Source organism: Dendropsophus ebraccatus, chromosome 1 (assembly GCF_027789765.1).
Source record: "Dendropsophus ebraccatus isolate aDenEbr1 chromosome 1, aDenEbr1.pat, whole genome shotgun sequence".
In the NCBI taxonomy this organism is placed as follows: Eukaryota; Metazoa; Chordata; class Amphibia; order Anura; family Hylidae; genus Dendropsophus; species Dendropsophus ebraccatus.
Genome location: NC_091454.1, coordinates 33,002,157 through 33,028,209, shown reverse-complemented (window position 1 = coordinate 33,028,209; position 26,053 = coordinate 33,002,157). Strand labels below are relative to the sequence as shown.

General features: G+C 47.0%; 1 protein-coding gene across 3 annotated transcripts in view; it reads right to left on the bottom strand.

The window, feature by feature from the left end:
- The window catches only part of DIAPH1 (diaphanous related formin 1), a 194,604-nt gene extending 169,349 nt beyond the window's left edge, over positions 1-25,255 (bottom strand). The window contains exon 1 of one of the 3 annotated variants that reach the window (XM_069969239.1): positions 24,888-25,255. In XM_069969239.1, the coding sequence (XP_069825340.1) occupies positions 24,888-25,028 (141 nt within the window). In that variant the 5' untranslated portion in view covers positions 25,029-25,255. The remainder of the gene's footprint in view (positions 1-24,887) is intronic. The other 2 variants (XM_069969237.1, XM_069969238.1) reach the window with 2 other exon arrangements.
- Positions 25,256-26,053: the final 798 nt, after the last annotated feature.

Here is a 26,053-nt window from a genome sequence, read left to right as displayed (position 1 = left end):
GTCAGTGTTGGGTCCACTTCTTTTTAATATTTTTATTAATGATCTTGTAGAGGGGCTACAGAGTAGAATCTCCATTTTTGCAGATGATACTAAACTGGGTAAAGTAATCAGTACAGAGGAGGATAATATCCTATTACAGAGGGATTTGGAGAAGCTAGAGGCTTGGGCAGAGAAATGGCAAATGAAGTTTAATGTGGATAAATGTAAGGTTATGCATTTGGGCCATAGAAATAATAAGTACAGTTATGTGCTAAATAATAAAACACTGGGTAAAACTACTTCCGAAAAGGACCTGGGGGTATTGGTGGACAGTAAACTCAACTTTAGTGATCAGTGCCAGGCAGCAGCTGCCAAGGCTAATAAAATAATGGGGTGCATCAAAAGAGGTATAGATGCTAAAGATGAGAACATAGTTTTGCCTCTTTATAAATCACTGGTCAGACCACACATGGAATACTGTGTACAGTTTTGGGCACCGGTATATAAGAAGGACACAGCTGAACTAGAGCGGGTGCAGAGGAGGGCAACAAAGGTCATTAAGGGAATGGGTGGGTTACAGTACCAGGACAGGTTATCACGCTTGGGGTTATTTACGCTAGAAAAAAGACGTCTTAGGGGCGATCTGATCACAATGTACAAATATATGAATGGACAGTACAGAGATCTTTGTAGTGGTCTTTTTACTCCTAGGTCTGTAACAATGACAAGGGGGCATCCTCTACGTCTAGAGGAAAGAAGATTTCATCATCAGCATCGACGCGGGTTCTTTACTGTACGAGCGGTAAGACTGTGGAACTCTCTGCCACATGATGTTGTCATGGCTGATTCATTAAATAAGTTCAAGGGAGGCCTGGATGATTTTCTTGAAAAATATAATATTACAAGTTATGGGCATTAGATTTCTGGTGATACGTTGATCCGGGGATTGTTCTGGTTGCCATTGCAGTCGGGGGAGGGGGGGGGAGTTTCTCCCTGTGGTGGGGCGTTTGTCTTCTGCCCCATAGGGGTTTTTCGCCTTCCTGGATCAACACAGTGGGATTTTCCTAGGTTGAACCTGATGGACTCTTGTCTTCTTTCAACCTTATTTACTATGTTACTATGTTACTATGTTACACACATTACAAAGTTATACAACTTTGTAATGTGTGTTATTTATGTGAATGGCCCCCTTCCTAGTGTTCCCCCCACCCCCGGGAGTGTGGTGCACTATACTCAGCCAATCACGACTGAGCAGCTGATGACGCGGCAGAGGGGGGCCGGCATGAGGGAGGGCTGAAGCAGTGCGGCCGTCCTCCCGAAGATGACGTTGTCGACCCAAGATGGCGGCCGGGGTTGACAGCGAACGCGTAAGTATAATGTACCACACTTCGGGGGGGGGGGGGGGGGGGGAGGCATTCCCTTAAATAACACACATTACGAAGTCATATAACTTTGTAAAGTGTGTTATTTAGTGAATAAATGTTAAACGCCGCACTATCCCTTTAAAAAAAAACAAAAAAAAAACAGTAAGTCAAAAGTGTTAATAGGTCAGGGTCTGAGTGTTCAGATTGCAACAGATCAGGAGAACCAGCCGGGAGAAGTATGTAATTAGTACATTCACTCCTAGCTCATGACCTGGAGTCCCAATGCAAGTCTATAGGCCCTACTACACCATCAGATTATCTGACTGGTTTTTTTAAGCCAAAGCCAGGAATGGATTTGAAAAGAGGAGAAATCTCAGTCTTTCCTTTATTACCTGTGCTCTGTTTATAGTCCATTACTGGCTTTGGCTCAAAAAAAATCTGTCAGATAATCTGTTGGTGTAATAGGGCCCTATAGGGCTGTCAAGGTCTCAGGCACAGAGTGGGGAGAGGAGCGCCAGCAGCACCATTGATTTCTTGCACATTCTATTGATCGGCCAAGGCTTGAACACTTAAGGCCCTATTACACCAACAGATTTGACAAAAGATTATCTGCCAAAGATTTGAAGCCAAACCCAGGAGTACATTTGAAAAGAGGAGAAATCCAGTCTTTCCTTTATGACCTGATCTCTGTTTATAGTCTGTTCCTGGGTTTGGCTTCAAATCTTTGGCAGATAATTTGTCGTCAGATCTGTTTGTGTAATAGGACCCTTAGACCCTGCCCAATTAGAAACTTTTGTTGTTTTTGTGTCTTAACATAAAATTTGTCAGTAAGAAGATACAATTAGTGCCGACACTTACAACCTGTGATCCTTCCGGCAACTCATATGTATACCAATAATAGGCATCAAGGAATGGCACCTCTCTTTACTACTACTCCTTCCCCTGACACAATGAAAAGCTGTCGGGGTTGGTGTAAAAATAGACGAAAACACTAAATAAATTTACATATCAGCATTCACACGTAGTAACGCTTCATCATTAAAGGGGAACTTAATTAATCTGAAGAAAACTGTACTCGCTGCTAAGCTTCCTGTTGCTCTGCTGGGTCATAGCGTAACGCTGGGGACAGATCAGACATACGCCAGACTCCAATGGAGCCTGTACGACAACAATGACTTAATTGGGGCCTGCTGGATCACTGTCTTTGTGCCCGACATATTGCCAGACATTGCTGAATACTGCGGGATTTTGTCTGGTATATTCAATAAAAATCTGAAAAATAAGAACCAGGCTTTATACAATATATATATATATATATATATATATATATATATATATATATATATATATATATATAATGTGTCTTGCAAGCAGTTAACATGCAGATACTAATGTGCGTTGCGGCCACAGCATCGTAGCATCACTAATACATACATTATAGAAACAAATTACGCCAATGACTGTAAACACAAGGGTAAGTGGTGTATCACTGTGACACATGGCTCTATGCAGTCTGTAATATCTGGCCCATGGCCTATAAAAGCATGGCACGCTCTGCTAGGAGTGCTGTTTATTAACCAGTTTGTTGCCCATATTTTTTACATTTTCCCCTATACAGATCTCATACTGAAGTGTCTAATCTAATCCTTCTGACGGTTTCAATAATGGACGTTCTGCGGACAGAGAGCCATTTCACTAGCCCTTCACACAACGACAACAACAACGCTCTCATTACGTATGTTTAAAACCTACTTTACTCTTACAGGATATGTCGAAACACGTCCATTTTATAAAAACATTCCACTTATGCAATGCGGGTGCAAGGAAGACAGAGGCGACCTATGTAACAATAGCTGCAGAGTCCTGTGAGAACTGAATCCCTTCTACATATGATCGCTCTATAGTAACGGGACTTAGAGGAAATTCTGTAAGAAACTGGAAATTGATAGAAAGGTGCCCACCATAAAGGCCTTCGTCATTTAGGCGAAGAGAAGTGACCCTAGCACACTAATGTTTTGCACGGACACAACACTATGTTACGCTCTGCAGTGATGGTGCTACAGATTCCGCATAGAGTGGATCACTGGGTATTCCAACATTGTCCTCCTAATAAAAAGGGATTGTCTAGCTGAAGCAAAACTACAATACCCACTATGTCTGGACAGCCAAAGTCAAAGCTTTGGCTGTCCAGGCATGACAAGAATTGTTGTTGTGCAACAGCTGAAGGGCCCCAGGTTCCCCATCCCTGAATTATGCTATAAGGAAAGTGTCAAGAAACTTATGTTCAGATGGAAATAAGTATACAAATCACAATGAAGTAACTCTAACAATATGAGAAACTGGTATAAGAACATGAATGAAACAGATAAGCGTCACCGTACACTATCAGCAGTGAGTGACCTGAAAACTGACTGCAGCACTGGTAGAATAATGGATGTATTGTATCAGTGCAATAAACCTACACTCCCCTATAATAAATTCCTTATGATGACCGCCACTGAACAAACTGAGTATAGTGTAATGGTGGATACAGTGCACTGCGCCCATAGAAGCACATAAATGTGGCAAGCGAGCCAAGGGACATGAGAGCAATCAGCTCTACACTAACAAAGCTGTCAGCAGCAAGGCGGACGCCATCCCTGTCAGCGCATCCACCAGAGTGAAAAGCCGCACTCAGCAAATACAACTTCACCCCCGAGGCTTGGAGAACTAAAGTACTGCGCTCCGGACCATAGTGGGACAATGACAGGGTACAACCTCATGCCTCGTCCTCCGTAGTATCCATATATACTACAGGGCAGAGATACAACTGGTGGCTCTCAAGGGGTATACAGGGATGTGTGGTTTACTGTAAAAAATACATCAGAACACTGGCCGAAAAGTCAGCAATATCTATCCAAAAGTTGATTGGATTATTTCAGTACCTTGTCGGCCTTTTGAATATACGCTTACCATACAATGAATTACTCTGTGGGTGAAATGTATAAGATCAGTGCCTAAGCCTTTCTGCTAGTATGTAAATAAGGCTCAAGTGTCCAGTGGGCGTTCCCCAGCATAGTAAAAACCCAGGTAGGTACAGCAGAGTCTACTTTCTCATTTTCTCATGACTCATTCGCAACCATCTACCCTATTTGACGGTCAGCCATTAGACAGAGGTCAGGGGCAGGGCTTACCTGGGCTTCTGCTATGCCGGGGAATGACCCCTGGGCACTTCAGCCTTGCGTGCATGCTAATAAGAAAGCTTAAAGTCCCTATTACACAGGGAGACTGAGAAGAGCAAACAAGCGCTGTCATCGCGGGTGAGTACAGGGACGGCCGTGGGGAGCTGCGTCGGGGATTGCCCGGGTGATAGCTTGATCGCCCAGACGGCCCATAGCAGATAGCAGCGGTCTGCGGCTACCGCTTTTGTTCCACAGAGCGACGGCAGCAGATTGCTGCTATATTAGTCGTTTGTCTTAAAACATGTTAAAAGGCAAACAACAGCAACAATCAGCCGACATCGTTCACGTAGGCTGATCGTTGCCTTCTATTACACAGGACGATTATCGACCGTAACGGCGAATCGTTCCATGTAATAGGGCCTTATGTCTTGGTGTTAGAAAGGACTGTGGATAGATAAAAGGTATGGCCAGTATCCTAATAGGAAACCCTGCCTAGTCATGGACTTATTTAAACCTCTGTGTTCCTGCTGACAGATCCACTTTAAGGCTGGGTTCACACTACGTATATTTCAGTCAGTATTGTGGTCCTCATATTGCAAGCAAAACCAGGAGTAGATTGAATACACAGAAAGGATCTGTTCACACAATGTTGAAATTGAGTGGATGGCCGCCATTTAATGGCAAATATTTGTTGTTATTTTAAAACAACGGCTGTTATATTGAAATAATGGCCGTTATTTACTGTTATATGGCGGCCATCCACTCAGTTTCAACACTGTGTGAACAGATCCTTTCTGTGCTTTTAATCCACTCCTGGTTTTGGTTGCAATATAAGGACCACAATACTGACTGAAATATACGTAGTGTGAACCCAGCCTAAGGCTACAAACCCACTTGGCGGATCTGCAGCGAGTCCCCTAGCTGCGTATTTGCAGCAAGACTCGCTGCAGATCCCGGCCCTATACTTTTAATGGCAGACAAACACGCAGCAGGGATGTACAAACGCGCAGCAGGGATGTACATCCCTGCTGCGAGTTTGTCTGCAGCTACCCCATTAACCCCCCGGCCGCCGGAGCGGATACTTCACCTGATCCCGGCTCCGGCGGTTCCCGGTGTCTTCAGCAAGCCGGAGCGGGGACCAGGTGAAGTATATGCTCCAGCCAGCCGCCCGCCCGCAGCCCCTTTAAAACCTCCCGCAGCCCCAGCCGGGGCTGCGGGAGGGGTTAAAGGGGCTGCGGGAGGTGTTAAAGGAGCTGCGGGCGGGCGGCTGGCTGGAGCATATACTTCACCTGGTCCCCGCTCCAGCTTGCTGAAAACACCGGGAACGCCGAAGCAAGCTGGAGCCGGGATCAGGTGAAGTATCAGCTCCGGCGGCCGGAGGATTAATGGGGTGGGCTGCAGACAAACTCGCAGCAGGGCCAGGATCTGCAGCGAGTCAAAACTCGCATGTAAAAATCGCACCAAACACGCAGCAAAAATCGCACCAAACACGCAGCGAGAATACCCATACATTGACTTTATAGCAATCAGTATCACTGTGGATTTATTTGCGAGAAACTCGCAGCGATAAATACGCAGCAATACGGTATGTGTGAGGGCACCCTAATGCTTCTTAAAAGGGACTATGTCACTAGGTTTATGCTGCCTTATATGAGGGCAGGATAAACTAGAGACAGAAATGCTGAAAAGAACTGATATGCAGGAGGATGGACTTCGTGCCGCGTCACTAACTAACTGCGTTCAGGATTGGTACCTGTCTGCCTATATACAGCTGATGCTCATGAACATTGATCACTATTGAGCATGCGCACATTGTGGAGAGGACTAATGGTCCTTTCACACGGAACGATTATCGTTCGAATTTGCACGATAACGATCGAATTCAAACGATAATCGTTCAGTGTAAACACAGCGAACGATCAAACGACGAGCGAGAAATCGTTCATTTTGATCTTTCAACATGTTCTCAAATCATCGTTGGTCGTTCCCAAAAAAAAAAAAAAAAAAAAAACGCAGATCGTTCCGTGTAAACAGTCTTTCACCGATTTCACCTACGTGTGAGATAGGCTTAAGCGATCGCAAAAGATTTTTCCGTACGATGTATCATTCAGTCTAAACGCTGATCGTTAAAAAAAACACATCGTTCATTCAAAACCGTTAATCGTGCGATCTGGCGAATTATCGCTTCGTCTAAAAGGACCATAATGTGCATTTATCAGAGTCTTTGCTGTTCAGGAGGATAACTCTAAATCAGCTGCACAGAACAATGTAAGTGATACATCATTCTGTTCAGCTTCTCCTCAGCACCCACGCTACATGGTCACTGGACAAGCCACCTATGTCAACAACCTCCCATCATCAAGTCACCCAAACATCTACCACCCACCTATATTCACTGCTGTGTTATCACACACACACTATAGCTATATAGCACAAACCAGTCAGGGCTGTTCATCATGGCAGACATGCAAACACAGGGAACCATAGCTCTATTAGCTGTAGATGGGACGATTAGCAATGTTCTGCAGATCTCATAGATAAGGAAATCCATTACAGAACAAAAGACACCAGACAAGGCTGGCATTCGGCCCGCACAAAGGCGGCTGCCACCTTGGAAAGGTTACAACAAGGACAACCCAGGCTCTCCAGGTGACAGGTCAGGAAGGTGTCGCAGATCTTTTTCCTGTGTCCGATGCCGTCACTTGAACAAACATTGGACTGGGAATGAGAGGGATAAAAAGGAAGGGACCTATACTTCTTCTGGATCCACTATTTGCTTTGGATGAAATACTGCACGTTTGATAACGTTTCTAACATTACTTGACTTACGGCCGAGCAACCTGCATGTTAGGGCCCTATTCCATGGGACGATTAACGTTCGCATAATCTTAAACGATAAACAATCTCAAACGACCGATATTGCCGAAGACCTGAAATTGTTCACCCATTTACACGAAATGATGAACGTAACTTATTATCGTTCTTGCAGTTGTCTTTTTGTCACTATTGCGTTCGTCGCTACTACGAACGACGTCTTCTTCCATGCAAACGCTTTGCGACCGAGCAACGATAAAAATAGGTCCAGGTCTTTATTGAGCTATCAACGATTTTTCATTCGCCATTTAATCATTAACTGCTATTCAACGGAACGATTAACACTTCAATCCGAACAATTTAACGATTATCCGAACGATAATCGTCCGGTGGAATAGGGCCCTTAAACAGATTGTCGAAATTGGCCATTACAGTGATCCAGCCAAAAAGTGAATGACAGGGCCGCTGTGCTCTCTCCCCGGCTTTATTTCCTGATCAGTTGTCAGCAGTGAGACCCTATGTGATCAATACCCTACGACATATCTGACGACGTATCGAAAAGTAATTTTTCATGACAGGTACTCTTTAAGAAAAAAAATATGTTTGGTGCACAGATTTAGGTATATTCCTGTTTTTTTTTTCTTTATAAAGACATCTCACACCAATAGCTGTATGCTGAATGCTCATGGATACCTACCATAGACATGCACATACAGATTGTATATAAATTCACTCACACCTAAGATACAAAATTGCTAGAAATAAACGTGTCAGGTTAATTTCTAAAGCAGAGTTGACACGATAGTGGCTTTTCCGGGGCCCAGATACATCGACACCCCGTCAAAATCAGATGCCACCATATCTGTGCACAGTCAGGCAGGTGAATTGGTGTGAATGCACCCTAAAATTAACGCCATTAGCAAATGGAAGTATGAAACCCGTCAATGGTCTATGAGTCCCGTCAATGGTCTATGAGTGTTATACTTTTATTACCAAGGGCCCAGATTTACTATTGCTAATAATAATAATAATAATTTTTATTTTCCAATTCTAATGCACCAGTATCTAGGGGCATTGCTGGCATCATTGTGCACACATACAATCCTGCCACTACATGGGGTGACACTGTATATTATTCAGGACAGAGACATGTCCTACATTATACATAGCTGTAGTGATGACACTTGGTCGGTCAGGTTGGACGCCCTGTTACCCCAGCACATCATCACAGTAAAGTCTGGAGATAAGGCCGCACATGATTTATGGCTTACAGAATTCCAGCCTGAGATAAACACAAGACACGCTGACCTTTAGCACCTAGAAAAGCATTCCACTCCGAGAAGAAACAGGTCGGTGCTGTAAGGGTGGATTCACACGGTATATCATCAGCCCGGCTGAAGAAAAATGTGAGCGTCACAGATTTGTCACAAATCCTTTAGGAAAATCCTCATGTGTGAACACACCTTAAAGGGGTTCTCCGTGGGGGGGGGGGGGGGGGGGGAATCACATTACCAGTCAAGAAAATATACAGATGAGTAATTTACTTCTATAAAAAAAAAAAAAAAAAGCTTCCAGTACTTAACAGCTGCTGTATGCTCTTCAAGAAGTGGTGTTTTCTTTCCAGTCTGACACAGTGCTCTCTGCTGCCACCTCTGTCCATGTCAGAAATAGCAGTTGTTTCTTCCCCAGTACCTTATAGATTGTAACCCCTCATGGGCAGGGTCCTCTTCCCCCATGTACCAGTCTGCCATTTGCCTTTATGTAATGGTCCTGTTTGTTACCCCTATCGCTTGTATAACAATATAAATAGGAACTGTCCAGAGCCATAGCAAAAACCTCTCCTGCTTTAGACAATTCCTGTCGCAGACAGAGGTGGCAGCAGAGAGCACCGTGTCAGACAGGAAATACACCACTTCCTGTAGAACATACAGCAGCTGATAAGTACTGGAAGACTTGGGATGTTTAAAAACAGAAGTAATTTACTTTCTAGCCCCAGTGGATTTTATTTTTCCCTTATAAATACCCCTTTAACAGCTTGGGTATTCTAAACCAGTCAGAACCTAAAGGGGTATTTTGGCAGCATTAAATCATATCTGGCTGGGGGTGCTGTAAGAATAAAAAAAAGCAAGCCATTGAATTGCCCCTGCAGCAGATCCAATGACTTCTTACCCCCATGACTTCCTGTTTCCTGAGACGAGCTGCCCCCACAATGCTCAGCCAATCATTGATCCAATCTCAGGCAGTGATTTGATCTGTTCGCAATACATACAGGAACTACAGATCCCTGGAGCCAAGACGCAGCCAACATCAGCAGAAGCCATGAGATTAGCAGCAGTGGTGGGGATGGGGGCAGGTGAGTATGGCTTCTTTTTCATTTTTACAGCACCCCCAAGCTAATCTAAAAATAATTCTACTCCTGAAATACCCCTCTAAGGGCCCTATTACATGGCTCTGTGTAATAAACACAGTGCCATGTTTGGACCTATAATTGTCGGGCGCCAACCACGCATCGCTACGTGTAATAGCAGCTGATGATTTCCAAACTGTATACATTACCTCTCCAGGCTGCAGGGCTCCTCCTGCACTCTGCTTCTCCCTGGGTTCCGTGCCTATCTGAGCTGACAGGCCACTCAGCCAATCACTGGCCGGGGCCGCCGCAGCCAGTAATTGGCTGAGCGGCCTGTCAGCTGAGACAGGCTGCTCTGGAGCTGCAGTGCAGGGGACCCAGGGAGAAGCAGACCGCTAGAGGAGCCCTGCAGCCTGGATAGGTAATGTATAGAGTTTAAGCAAGGGCATCGGTAACGATGTTCATGCAGCCCTTGTTAAACGATTATCGTGCCGTGTTATAGGCCCAGTAAACAAGCGCCAATCTAGCAGATCGGCGCTCGTTTACAGTTATTATCGGGCCCCCTTTGGCCCGTGTAATAGTACCCTAAGAGGCAGACAGACATTTTTTACAAAAGGCGCATGTTAATGCTAAAACCACATTGTGGCAACAGTAAAACACTGTTGTATCCTGCCATGTATATACAGGTATACTCAGCTGATAGATAAAAGTCAAGAACAGCAGAAACTTAAGAATAATAAAAAATAAAAAAAAACACCCCAATTCAGCTCTGATCACATTACAGCTAATCTCCCATCTGCCAGGTTGGTTGTATCAGGATCCATCAGGCCAGGTTAGCACATGGCTGTCAAGGCATTATGAAGGAGGAATCAAAAACTCCATGGTCCAAGTCTAAGAAGTCCATCTTCTCCGACAAGAAGAATCAATTGGTTAGCCAAGGAGTAAAGCACACATCCACTTGCTTCTCCTGGCTATATATCCAGCGGTCACAGACTCCAACCTATCCCAGCCATCTATTTAATAGGGGCTCCCAGCTCTCACAAAAAATCATGCTGGGGAAGAGAAGGAGTAGGCATGCTGAATTTTAGTCTCCAATCCTTCCCCATAGAGATAAACAGTCACCGGATGTGTGTCAGGCAGCGACTTTCTCTCCTCTCCCCATTGAAACTGCATGTTCAGCCAAGCAGAGCATTCACATATATCGGGAAATTGTTATAAACAGCTGTCACTCTAATGTTCCAAATTAAAGGGGTTGTCCAGTGAAAATCTTTTTTTTTTTTAAATCAACTGGTTTCAGAAATGATGAAAGGACCGCGCCGTTGATCAAATCACTGACCCCTTTCAGGGAAATGATGGAATGAACTCAATCATTTCTTCCTACAACATAGAATTTGCTTACTGTATCGCCTCTCTGCTCCCTGTCCCGCTTACTTCCCCTGCTACACTCCTCCTGCTCCCCCAGCCTGTCCGCTCCCTGTCCACTCTGCTCCCTGTCCGCCCCCGCCGCCATATGACTGCCGGGAGGTGTGCCGCTCTGCTCCCTGTCCTCCTCCGGTTCTGTCCACCCTGCCCTGCGACATGGCTCCCGCTCCCCCGGCCTGCCTTCTCTGCTCCCTGTCCACCCCAACGCTGTATGTCTGCCGGGAGGTGTGCCGCTATGCTCCCTATCCCCCCCTGGCCCTGTCCGCTGTCACATGCCTGCCGCTCTGCTCCCCCGTCCGCCTCCATGCCTGCCGGGGTGGTGTGCTGTTCTGCTCCCCTGTCCGCCTCTGCTGCCATGCCTGCCGGGGGTTCCCGTCCGCCCCAGCTCCATATGCCTGCCAGAAGGTGTGCTGCTCTGCTCCTCCCTCCGCCTCCATCCCTCCCGATGTGCTATTCTGCTCCCCTGTTTGCCTCTGCCACCATATGCCTGCAGGGAGGTGTGCCGCTCTGCTTCCTTTTCCGCCTCCAAACAGAGCCGGGCGACTCCTCGAATTGTTCATGCCATCATTTCCCTGAAAGGGGTCAGGCATTTGATCAAATCCCTAGGGAAATGATGGAATGGAGTGTTCATTTCATCAATTCCCGGGATTTCATCAAAAATCTCAAGTCTACTCATACTTATAAGCTGCTGTATGTCCTGCAGGAAGTGGTGTATTCTTTTCAGTCTGACACGCTGCTCTCTGCTGCCACCTCTGTCCGAGACAGGAACTGTACAGAGCAGTAATAAATGCTCATAGAAAACCTCTCCTGCTCTGGACAGTTCCTGTCTCGGACAGAGATGGCAGCAGAGAGCACTGTGTCAGACTGAAAAAAATACACCACTTCCTGCAGGACATACAGCAGCTAAGTATAGGAAGACTTGAGATGTTTAAATAGAAGTAAAGTACAAATCTGTATAACTTTCCGAAACCAGTGGATTTGAAAGAAAAAGACTTTTGGCTGGATAACCCCTTTAAGCATGTGTTGATTGAACCTGCCATTTTTAGCAGGACCAACTATTCCTTGATAGCAGATATTTGGGGAGAGAAGGTTTGGGCATGATGGCTGATCCTCTAGCCCTTGGGGAAATAAGGTGGCAGCAGCTTTCTCCCCATTTAAAACAGAAGCATGCTGGTCTGGGAGGAAAGGGTATCTGTAGGAGTATGGGGTTACAGAAAAAAGGTCAGCTGAAAAAATTATGCCAATAGCTATGATGTATATATACAGTATATGTCCAGCTTAAGGGCCCTTGCACAATAAAGGGTGTAAGAGAGGCTGAATTTACGAGCAGAACCCGCTCAAAATTCAGCCTGTCCTATTTCTTCAATGGGATTTCTCTTGCGCCTCTCCTCTCCGCTTAAAGAATTAACGATTTTAAGAAACGTTGTAATTGGGTTTATTAGACAAATATACCATTATCTGCATTCAAGAAGGCTTTCCCCAGCCCCCCTCCCTCCCTCAATGTTCATTGTCAGGAAGTCGCGTCTTGTTTACATCAGTCGGGCCCTGTCTATTCTATGGAGAGGGGAGGGGGGAGAAGGGAGATTAGTCAGCAGCAGAGAACAAAGGATTACACAGCGGGATCTGTGTGAAAGCTGGTATTCAGAGGTCAGAGAGGTCAGTGCTGACTTCAGAGGAGATAGCCTGGTAATGTAGCTGTGAATTGACTCTTTGTTGTCCTGTTTTGGTGCCTCATCTCCTTCAACCCCTCCCCTCTCCATAAGAGAACCATGAAGACAGGGGGGAGAGCTTCAATCTGCTTTTTCATTATAAAAATACATTTTTCGGATAATAAACCCAATTAAAAAGTCTCTTAAAATCGCCTGTACTATTGATTTCTGCAAAAAAAAAAAAATTTAAACGGCAGTGACACTTTAATATGTTTTTGGTAGAGATGGTCCGAACAGAGTTCGGTTCCGGTTCGTATGAACCCGAACCCTCGGTAATGATTCCCGCTGTCTGTCTGCTCCGTGGAGCTGGCGGATCCAGCGGGAGGACCTCCTGGAAAACTGGGATACAGCCACAGCCATAGGCTGTATCCCAGTTTTCCAGGCGTTACTCCCGCTGGATCCGCCCGCTCCACGGAGCGGGCAGACTGCGGGAATCTTCTGCCGAACCTCGGCAGGTTTGGACCATCCCTAGTTTTTGGACTATAGGCAGAAACTTGAACCCACACAGAGGGAGAAGATAAAACTCTATGCAGATGTTGCCTACAGCTGAATTTGAGCCATTGAGCGACCACGCTGTCCAATGCATTCAATTTCACTGCTTCTAACCAGGTGAAGAATAGCCATGACCCCAAAAACAGAAGAACCAGTGTTCAACCACTGGATAGTGTAAGTTCACTAAAATAGTATTTATAGATAGGATGAGGTTGACCATAACCTCAATGTCATAAAAGGAGGAAGCAGTAGGAAAACATTGGGAGATCCATCGCCAAAACCATCTAAACGTTTGAGTTTTGGTCTGAAGAGTCTAAATCAGGTATGGGGAACCTTTGGCTCTCCAGCTGTTGCAAAACTACAATTCCCATCATGCCTGGACAGCCAAAGCTTTAGCTTTGGCTGTCCAGGCATGATGGGAATTGTAGTTTTGCAACAGCTAGCTGGAGGGCCAAAGGTTCCCCATTTCTGGTCTAAATGATAAGGGTATGTACACTACAGAATCCCGGAGGAACACCGGTGGCAGTGAGCTGCAGAATCCGCAACGGGTGTTCCGTCAGGATTCCGTAGTGTGCACATACCCTAAACCCTATTACAGCGAAAGGCTTCAGAGCAGACACCTTTATATTAAACGGTGGAAAATCCATGGTAGTAAACAATCCTACAATATACAACTGTGACGAAGGTCAACAAAAGTCTTTATTTCTAACAAAAGAACTTTGCTAAATTGCCCGAGCGCTGAAAATAAAAGTCGAATAAAATTACAGGCCTGTCAAGAAATGCTCTTTTGTTGTTTATTGGCAGAGCTGGATGCATCGGCTGTAAATAATTTAGCAGGCACTTAATACAGGCAAACACATAAATGTCTTTTGTTCTCTTTAATTTGTGTTTCGGCTCCAAGTTAAATAAGCGTTTACATCTTTTAATTGTGATAATAGTTTGGCACTCTGCATCAGGGGAAACCGTACAATTATCGGTGGCTTAACCCTTGGCGGCCTGGAAAACCTGTGTCAGATTGGGAAAGGCTGGGAATTGGCGCGCGGCTATGTAGCTGGGAAGGTGGCGGAGCGGCTGGTGAACAGACATGGCAGGGGATTCATCAACAGGGAGGTGCCGCTGGATGAGAAGCTTGGGTGCCCACTGATAATGACGGCGAGAACAAGGAAACGCGCCGGGAGAACAAATAAATGTGGATGGAAATCGGTTATGATTAATCCTCTGAAGACAAAAGTGGGCAGATAGGTGTGGCATTATACAACAGCTGCACTAACTCACAGCTAGCTTCAGCTGGCACGGGGCTCAGTCTAGTGTACCAGCGTGTTTTGTGGTCTCCTGAACAACGTCCTTCACTGATACCTAAGAAAACAATCATAACTTACATACATGCTAGGGTTCCATAGAAATGTGAGTTGTCCATGAGTTACAAAAGTGACAACCATGCACATGACATTTCTTCCTGATCTAAGGATACTATTACACGGAACGATAATCAGCCCGTATCGGCAGATTATCGCTCCATGTAATAAGTACAACGATCAGCCGATGACAACGATCATCAGCTGATCGTTGATATAGGTTCTGACCTATTTTCGTCAAGCGCCGACCGCGCACCGCTACGTGTAATAGCGGTGCACAGCCGGCAACTGACGATATACATTACCTATCCACGTTGCAGGGCTGCTCCTGCGGTCTTCTCCCCAGGTCCCGCTCGCTCTAGCTTCAGAGCGGCCTGTCGGTGGAATAAGAAGTCATAGCTGAAACGTACGCAATAGCGACAACTAAACGACTGCAAGAACGATCATAATGTTCCAGGTGATTGGGTGAGCGATTTCGGTGAGCGATTTCGGGTCGTTTAAGATCGTTTATCGTTCGTCATCAAAAAAATCACTTGGTGTAATAGTACCCTTAGAGGCGAGAGCCTTATCGACAAGAACCGTTGCTGTAAATGCTTATTCATCTGATAATCACCCCAAGTAAAAGCCTGCTCCTCGTCTGATCGCACATTTTGTCCAGGCCTATAGAGATCTTTAGCACCGAGCAAGTATTTGCCGAATGAGGCAGAAACCGCTAAATGCGCACAGCAATGCACGGCCGACGGCTGATGATTTCTAAACTTGTTACAAGACAGTGATCAGACAATGAGCAGTGTCCCCATGTTTGTATCAGCGGCCCCCGCTGACTGCAGACGCATCCAAATGTGTCTAAGTGACAGCCCTCTCGGCCTGTTACTGGCCACGGCACTGTCACTGCAGAGACGGGGGCAGCTGCGGTGAGCAGGGCTCGGGGAGAGGACACCAGGAGAGCGTGGTGAGATAAGGAGGACCTTTTTTACTTTAATCCTTTAAAGCAAGGGCTGCACGGGCATCACAAATTATGTCTGTGCAGCCCCGCCCTCACGATTATCGAGCAGTCTAGTAGGTTCAGTGAGCAAACACTGCTCTATGAGACCAGCACTTGTTTAAGAGTTGGGCCTTGAATCCACGTTTATAGGCCATAAATATCCCTGTGTGTACAGGAGATGTGCAGACAATAACAATGTGTTTAAATGGCCCCATGAACGATTGTTCATGGGACCGGACCCCTAGATTATGTGCTATGCAAAGGCCTTTCTGTAGCCGGACCCGCACCAGGCCATCTAAAAGGACCATCAGAAGCAGGTCAGTTCAACAGGTTGGTGACACGCCACTGTCCAGGACAGTACATTAGGGGCCCTATTACACGGAGCGATAATCAGCTGATTCCCCAAACTATTGGCACCCTAACTTTCCCTGCTTCCCCCGGTTTTCTCTCCTGTGCTCCGCAACTTCCCGGTCCTGGCAGCTGCAGTATGTGAGCGCAGTGGTCCCGGACAGAGAGTGCTGCTGCTGGGACTGGGAAGCTGCGGAGAACCAGAGAGAAGACCAGAAACAGGGAGAGGTAAGTGTCAGGTATTTGGGCAAAGGCTGCATGGACATTGTTACTGCCCGATTATCAACCGTCTAATAGGTCCAGTAAATAAGCGCCAATCTATAAGATCGGCGCTCGATTACTTAAATGATCAGCCCGAGTAATAGGACCCTAATACCCATGCCGATGGGTATATTTGCTTATTGCAGAATTTTTCACAACTGCTGAATATACCCGATTTCCATAACATAGGGGCTTTGCATCTCCGATAGTGGAGCCAATGCACTAGCGAAAGCGTAAATGATGTAAATTACTGTGTGAAGACTCCAACACGGTATGGTGATGAGGTATATACATAGATCTCTGCACACCATGCAACGTGATCATCACATTGAGGTTGAACCTATTCTGCATCACCACCACCGGTATAAATAACCCACAGAATTATTGCCTTCAGTTTATGAACCAAGGTTAACTTAGACTCGGGATGAATAGGGGACGAGTTCGTTCCTGCCGGTACGTGAGGTTCTGTTGCCATGGAGAAAGCACTTCACCCATCACAAATAATTATCGGATGATTCTCACGCTGAAACTAAGAAGTACATCATACGACAACCCACCTATGCGAATGGTTATCAGAGGATAGAAGGAATTCACCCCCAGAGGAAAGAGGCATCGGTACACAGACAAGCAACCACTATACGGTGTCCCTTTACAGAACTAATCTAATACTGTGTGCTTTAGTTTCTCACTATATTAAGACTACTACTGAGCATGGACACCATTTACTTCTATGGCCAGAATGTGGTCAGCTACAGACTGTCATTTGCCACACGTAAATCAGTTTTTATTTGGACATGATAGTTTGGTTTACTAAAACCCGAATATTAGAGGCTGAACACGTGCAGGTCATAGAAGAATGCCGGCTTGCCTCAGTGTCTATGGGATGGCTCGCACGTCTCCGCTTCTTCCTCTCTGCGCTCAAAGAGTTGACATGTCCGCCGCGGAATTCCGCCTATACTACTCAGTGTGAAAATATCCTTAGTGTAACCAGTTCTTAGCGTTCCACATCTGAGTCTTGGTTCACACGTCCATGACGGTTCGTAGGCTGGCTGTATATAATGGACAGTACTCTTCACCTCTAATGGGACTCCCTGCATCATAATTCATTATGATGCAATGAGCTCCCGAAAGGTTACAGCTATATACTACTGAACTGATATGGCTGTGTCAGTATAGTAGCGTCTTGTTTAACTGTTCCGGAGCACCGAGTATCATAAATTATGATGCAAGGAGTCCTCTAAAGTTCAGATCTAGATATACAGCCAGCTCACAGACGTGTGAATCAGGCCTAGCATAGCTATCCTTGTTCACTTGAATTCTATGAGCAAAGAGCGGCAGGAGCGGAGGCAAGCGAGCCATCCCATAGAGACACTGAGGCAGGCGAAATTCTGCGGCGGAAAATTCACCATGGAACTCCGTCTAAATTACTCAGTGTGAACATACCCCGAGGGTCCTTTTACATGGCCCCACATGGGGCCGAGCAAGGATGCAAATAAGTGCCAGCAAGATCAGCGCTGGTCCGCGGCCAGTCCATCAGCTGGGCTGTGACTTTGGCTCTTCTGAAGAACCTGGAGTGGCAATCAAATGCTGTAGAGGCATGGGGCGAGGTGAGTTGGTGTAGTTTTTTTACATTCCCGCTGCCCCTGGCCAGACCTTTCCTTAAATAGTACTAGAGTTGTAAAAGCACACCCAAATAAGACAAGATGTGCTGTTTCTAAAAGAAAGCAGCCATGTTTTTCTAAGCCTGGATAATTCCTTAAATGACTTGTGGGCATAATGTGGGCAGAGATGGGGCACTACGGTAAAATAATAATGTGGGCAGAGATGGGACACTACAGTAAAATAACAACATAGAGAGCCCGTATAACATGAAGGCTTGCCATGGTGCTGTAATGGTTTACAATATGTGAATACATCCCCAAAACTGTGTACGGCACAATTTAAAGGGGTACTCCAGGCTGGGGTCCTTTTCTGCGCACGGCCGGGGAGGGGGTGGATACAGAAGGCCCGGGTTCCAGCGCCAGGTCCCAGATTGCGCCGACCCATTCTCCCGTCCCACTGCTGCTGCCTGGTCTGAGCTGCGGCTTGAAACGTGACGTCTCAAGGCAGCTCAGACATTCAGCGGACGAAGAGGGACCCCGCTACCACCGCTAATTGGCTGAGCTGCCTTGAGACGCCACGTCTCAAGCGGCAGCTCAGACCAGAAAGCGGCAGCAGGACGGGAGAACGGGGAGGCGCAATCCGGGACCCGGCGCCGGAACTAAGTGACTGGCGCCTTCTATATTCACCCGCTCCCCGGATGTGCACAGAAAAGGACCCCAGCCCAGAGTACACCTTTAATTCTTTTGTTGTCAGAATAAGTTTGGAAACTGAATGCTGTGGGAACCGAGTCTCCCCAAACTTTCTCAGTTGTTGAAGCAAGCCCCTTCACTTCCAGAGTAGTCCCAGCAGGTCCCCTTTAATTCCAGAGTAGTCACAGCACCTCACTCCTCACACAGTGGTCAGAAAAGGTCACCTTTGCTTCTAAAATAGTCCCAGACCCCCTTGTCACACAGTAGGTCCAACAGGTTCCCTCTACTTTGGGGTAGTCACAGAACCCATCCTCTCCCCTATGTCCAGGATGCATGGGCCGACTCCTAGCTACCTTGGTGATCACAGCATGTCCAGTCATGTATAAGGGCCCTTTTACACGGAACAATTATCGCACAGAAATTGTAATACTGATCAAATTTAAACGATAAGCTTCCGTGTGTCTGCAGGTAACGATTGAAAAATCATTTGTGTGTCGTTGATCGCATCTTTTAAGCTGACCATAAAATCATTGTTCACTAATCATTTGGTGTATATACACATCGTTCATTGATCTGGGATGAACGATGGGATCAGAAGGAGTAAACGACCGTAATAATGATCATAATTACAATAGTACCTAATGCCTATTGTTCTGAGTGTAACGGTGAACGATTCCAGGTTGTTCCCAAAATCGCTCGTTTGCAATCCTTTTTTATTAATCGCTTTGTCGAATATTACCGTAAGAAAGGCGTAAAACTAGAATAAGAAAGGTGCAGAACTGGAAAACAGCTTCTACGTGAGCCACGAATAATAATATCAATGGATACGAGAGCTCAGACAATAACCCTACAGGTATGCACTGAATCAATAATCCCTAACACTGACCCGCTACCGGAGGCTATTCTTATATTGTGACAGGCGTGAAAAACAAGGCAGGCGCAGAATAGGTATAATTGCCTTCTTGGACAAGTTCCAGGCTCCAGCAATGCTCAGTGATCCTACGTAATGGACGTGACTCTCAGCGCAGTCACAACACTGAGGAATCTGAGGTCACATTAGGAAGCTGCTGCAGCTCCACTGCATGAAGAGACTTGTACAATGCAAGAACCAGTGGACTCAGCGGGAGCTGCAATGGTGGAGTCACAAATTGCTTAAAATACCTGCTTGTGGTGTAAAGTTACACCATATTTGTCAGACTGAGACCCCCACCGATTCACTAGCTATCCCCTATTTTATAATATCCTATTGTTCACCCAACAGTTATTGAAGGTGCAGGGCCGACTCCAGGTTTCTGTGGGCCACTGGGCGACAGAGTCTCAGCGGGTCCCTCAACCATCCATCCACTATGCACCCATCATACACACACTTGAGCCATCGCTAACACACACACACACACTGACTAATATAAACACATACACGCAGCATGCTGTCTTCTCCCTCTCCACACTGTAAGGTTAAGCACCTTCGGGTCATGTGATCAGGTCCTTCACCCTTGCTCTGTCTTCTATGTCTCCTGATGTTCAGCCAGCTCATCCTGCAGTACAGTAAGCGGCTGAACATTAGAGCACTGGGCCCCCCTTCCTCTCTGGTCCCCTAGAAGGGCTGTGGGTCCCGACTCTTGCACAGGTAACCCGGTCGCTGTCACCGGCCTTGTGAACGTGTATAGGAGCCTTAAGATATGCAATCGCTTTATAGACAAGTGTCCAACCTCTGGAACACCCAATAACCCTAAGCATGAAGCATTGTGCCAGTGTTTAGCACCATACATTGCCCTCATATCCCCCTGCCCCCCAATGCAGGAAACTGCACATCCACAGGGTTCACCAATTCCATGCTGCATCCACTGTCACCATAGGGAAAGGAGAGGTGGCCTCATATAGCGAGTACATAAAGCCTTGTCTGGGCCCATTTTTAAAACATCACACATCGCCTTTCTGAGGACAGAATATTCCCACAGGCCTAACATTGCAACATCGCCTTTAAATATAACAAGTGTGGGAAACTAGAAGAACCAGTTCCCGTGCACACACACCAAGTATTACAGCGTCTCTCTTTCTGCCATCTCCGTCTATTTTGGGAAAGTGACGTTGACTGGCACCTATCCCAAACCATGTTATCCCTCAATCCCCCTCCCGCCAGTCACCTTTGTCAGTAGGGAAGGATACTGTCACACACAGGCATATGAGCGCAAGTCCTATATATACACTGCATATATAAACTGCTCTCACATAAATACTTAAAGGAACCCTAAGCAAAACTAATGCAGTGTGTAATACCCACAGTAGAGCTTAAGGAGGCGGAACATGACACAGGGATTCTCCCTTTAGTGTTTTTTGAATCCCATATCATACTTTGCTTAATGTGTTCCTTTAAGGTCATGTTCACATCATGTATTTTTCTGACAGAGGAACAATACATTGTGGAATACATAGAATGTCCGAGGATCTCCTGCCGTGTATTTTCCTCTATTGACCAAAATCACAGATGGGGCTTATTGGCGTCCTGCATTTCCATCACCGCTACTCACTACAGTCCACAGTGTGAACTGCAGCATGTATTCCCACTCATTCATTCACACACATTTAGTACCTAGAAGGCTACGGCTTCTTTGGGCATTGAAGAGTCCCTGCCACTACAAGAAACTTTTGACAAGTAGTAAAGACACATCAAAAGTTTGGATCAGTGATGGTCTAAGCATCTGCTAGTATGAAAGGCGGGTGCGCTGCTTGTGTGGAGCAGGAGACTGTCCCAGTGACTTTCTATAGGAGCGTGACCAGCTGGGAGAGAAGGTGCTTAGTGCGCCCTCTTCTCAGCTACATCTAGCGATCACTGGGGGTCTCAGCACTGATCAAAACTTTTGACGAGATAAATAGAGATGAGCGAACCTCGAGCATTAGGGAGTCGATCCGAACCCGAACGTTCGGTATTTGATTAGCGGTGGCTGCTGAACTTGGATAAAGCTCTAAGGTTGTCTGGAAAACATGGATACAGCCAATGACTATATCCATGATTTCCACATAGCCTTAGGGCTTTATCCAAGTTCAGCAGCCACCGCTAATCAAATGCCGAAAGTTCGGGTTCGGATGGACTCCAGCATTCTCGAGGTTCGCTCATCTCTAGAGATAAGTCTTTTTTTGTTTTTGTCTTTTTGTGACAGTGCCCATGTTAAGGTGTCATCCCATGATTATAACTTAAAAGTGACTAGCGACATTTATAACGTTTAGTGAGTGCGGCTTTTTTTTTAATTTTTTTTTAGCCACCCCATTTTTTATTTTCTGGTTTTATGCCTACACGGGCCCCTTTAAGACAGTATCCTGTTTCTAGTCCTTGCAGCTAGCTTTCTACAGCCCCTCAGCCTACTCAAGACAGCAGTTATCCAGCGCTACAAAAACACGGCCACTTTTTCCCCTCTCGTCTCCAGATTGGGTGGGGTTTGGGACTCAGTTCCATTGATGTAAATGGAGCTTAATTGCAAACCACACCTGAACTGGAGACAAGAAAAGTGGCCATGTTTTTGTAGCGTTGGATAACCCCTTTAAACTGGATTCATCTATAGCCCACAATTTGGGGTGATAGGGACAAAACCCAAAGGGCTGAAAGGTGAGCCTTGACTTCACACACCTATGTTTACCAATTTGTCCACGGTATCATACGAGGAGGTGCCGCCTCTTGCCTATATTTTTTCTCTCCTCTCTATGATTATAACTTATCACCTATCTCTACTGCAGGGATAGGGAACCTTCGGCCCTCCAGCTGTTGCAAAACTACAATTCCCATCATGCCTGGACAGCCGAAGGCTGTCCAGGCATGATGGGAATTGTAGTTTTGCAACAGCTGGAGGGCCAAAGGTTCCCCTTCTCTACAGCAATCCCATGTCACGTGAATGGAGCAGCAGTCGGGTAAATGCATACTCCATTCATTTTCTTTGGTTGTATTGGCTGTTCACGTTCTCTGAAATGGTTGTGGTCATGTCAGATTTATCACACACAGGTACTGTCCTATGACGAGCAGCTACACACAGAGCACGCTCCTTCTATAGGAGAGAAGTGACACCATGACAGTGATGTGCCCCGGAGGGTAGAGGGGGCGCCTGGCAGCCCCTGTCATCTCACTGACAGCACCAGGAGGGCATCACTGCCACTGGTGACCTCAGATCACACCACAGAAAGCTGAGCCGCTCATACCTGGTCATCTGATAATGCTACAAAACTTTGTGTTGATACTGTATGGCAGGGGTCCTCAACTGGCGGACCGCGGTCCGAACCCGGACCGCGGAGGCCAGCTGACCGTACCCCTGGTCAGACCACCTAACCGCCCCGGATCCGGTCCGTCCCGCTCCCCACCGCACTGCCTCCCGCCCCATAGGCGTACTGTCCTTAGATGTCAGTACGCCTGTGGGGCTGGGGGCAGTGTCGGTCCGGCCCCCGGCTGATACGCGCTCTCTGGGGATGTCCCGGGGATTCCCCAGCAGAGCGCGCACCACAGACCTCAGTGTACGCTGCCGGCCTGTCCTTCCCGGAAGTGCAGGCCGGCGGCGTACGCTGAGGTCACTGATGCGCGCTCTGCTGGGGAATCCCTGGGACATCCCTACAGAGCGCGTATCAGCCGGGGGCCGGACCGACGGGAAGAGACGAAGACAGCCGCAGCGGCAAACGAGGTGCTAGGTGAGTTGTTTTTGTTATTTTTTTTTTCTGTCTGGGGGGCATCTACAAGGGGAGAGCGCACAGGTGGACTATATACTACAGGGGGGACCTCACAGGGGGCACCTCACAGGGGGCTATATACTACTGAGGGGGCTATATACTACTGGGGGGAGCGCACAGGGGGTTATATACTACAGGGGGGACCTCACAGGGGCTATATACTACAGGGGGAAAGCACAAGGGGGGCTATATACTACTGGGGGGAGAGCACAGGAGCGCTATATACTACTGGGGGGAGCTCACAGGGGGCTATATACTACAGGGGGACAGCGCATGGGGGGGCTATATACTACAGGGGGAGCTCACAGGGGGCTATATACTACAGGGGGGAGCTCACAGGGGGGCTATATACTACTTGGGGGGAGCTCACGGGGGCTATATACTACTGGGGGGAGCTCACAGGGGGCTATATACTACAGGGGGAGAGCACAGGGGGGCTATATACTACTGGGGGGAGCTCACAGGGGGCTATATACTACAGGGGGAGAGCGCACAGGGGGGCTATATACTACGGGGGGGGGAGCTCACAGGGGGCTATATTCTACAGGGGGAGAGCGCACGGGGAGGCTATAAACTACTGGGGGGAGCTCACAGGGGGCTATATACTACAGGGGGAGAGCGCACAGGGGGGCTATATACTACTGGGGGAGCAACAGGGGGCTATATACTACTGAAGGAGAGCGCACAGGGGGGGCTATACACTACTGGGGGAGCAACAGGGGGGCTATATACTACCAGGGCAGTCACCCCCTTTGTACCTAATATCAAAGGCCTGGTGAGAGAGAAAAAAATGCCAATTTTCCCGCTAATAAGCAGCAATTCTGTATGTAAATAGTTGAACGTTTGTGACAAAGTAACAAAACACGTTTCCTACTGATGTTCAGCTCGGACCTTCACCCGACAATAGACCTTCACTAAAAGTTGTTGAGTACCCCTGCTGTATGGGGTCCAGACCTCCGCCCCCCCCCCCCCCCCCGTATAGTGACATCACCGATCCTACCCTACTGATCACCGAAGTGGCTAAAGTGATCAAATCTGGATTTGTAATAGTCGTCGTATAACACCGCTCCCGCAGAACAACAGAGAGCTGCGCTTTATGGCAATGTGGTAAAGTAGTCGGATTGCAGCTGTCGCACGTCCATGTATCCTCTATAGGTGCGGCCGCTGTAACCCCTGTAAGGGAGCGTTTACACAACGCAGAAAATCTCTGCACCAAAACAAACCGGTTTCTGAATATCGGCAGCGTGTGACTATACCCCTAAGAGAGTCCGCCAGGACCAGAATATACATAGCGGCCGCAGGAGACTAAGACGTCTCCTCTATCCTCATCCATTCCTGGCTTTACAAGTCAATTATTAAAAAACCTGAAGGTGTGAACATCCCCCAAGATGTGGCAGTCACATGACAGCTGCCCCCAGAGATGTCACTGAGTGACAGCTGACTGACATCTTCATTGACATCTATGGGGGGAAGTTGTAGAACTTTTGGGCAATGTTTCAGAGCCCCCCATCACATATCCAGCCCCTGATAGGTAGTCTGGGGATCCCCGTACGTCCACTGGGTCCTGGGGTGGTCAGGCCCCGCCCACTAGGGAAGGAGCCCCCTTAAAGGAGGGTTCCATTAAGTCCCTGTCATCAGGACTCTGGGAAACTTACAAATTTCTTGGACTTTTCTCCTCCTCCTCCTCCTCCTCCTTCCTCCGGGTTCTTCATCTTCTTCTTGTCCTTGGAGCTCTTGCTGTTAGCTGGAGGTCCCCCTCCATAGCCGCCGCCTCCTCCCCCGGCTGGAGGATCCATGCCGCCGGCTCACTCTCCCCAGAGGCCTGGCTGGGAAGGCAATGAAGCTGCGGGCGGCTCGGCACACGCTGCGGTTTCCTAGTCCGGTAATCCCGCGTTGTCAGGCTGTGGGGGCCCCGGCTCCGTCCTGTACCCGGCGCTGTGCCCTGTGAGCGCTGGCCTCCCCCTGCAGTACACGCTGCCCGGGCCTCATTAGCATACAATCTGCATATTCATGAGCAGGCGCGCAACAGGCGATCCATTCACACGTGAGGGCGGAAGAAAGGGCAAAACTCCACTTTGAAATAACTTCTTCCTCAGCACTTCCGGGTTCAGAACAGACCAACTCGTGACACGGGGGGGACGTCGGGATAACGACGCTCATTTGTTTGGCGTTTTGTTCCGTAAAAGTAGAAGTTTATTATTGCGACGTGAATTAAAATAGTGAATCTATGGCAGTAACTGACATACGGCTGGTTGTCTGTCTTCAGGCGGGTGTTGGAATGTACCATGTAGTGGTGAAGGCCGTGAGGCCAAGTGGGTGTGTTAGTAATCTTTGTGAATGCCGACAGCGCCACCTGCCGGTTCTGGAATAGAGTTGCTCTACTTATGTCTTGTCTGTAGAATTACACATTGAGCCTTATACTCATATCCGGGGTGTTGTACGCCATCTGCACTTTATTTCTGTAAATAAAGATGAGCTTACACGATGAGATATTTGAGATTTTATGTGTTATATTTATAGTGTGATTATGGCAAAAATTATATATATATAAAAAAAAACAAAAAAAAAAAAAACTTTCCAGTGACTTGCCAATGCTAAATGACTGGACTTAAAGGGATAGTCTCATCTCAACTAACAGTTAAACTTGAAGGGCTCCTCAAGATATATATTATTGCTATTACATTAAGTTACCAAACTGGTCTGTTCATTCCATCCCATAGTTGACAGCTCATTGGCTAGGTTATCAACCACTGCTCTGCTCTAAAACCATAGTATGGTTGGTGTATACTTAAAGATGGTATACATATATATGTTATACAGC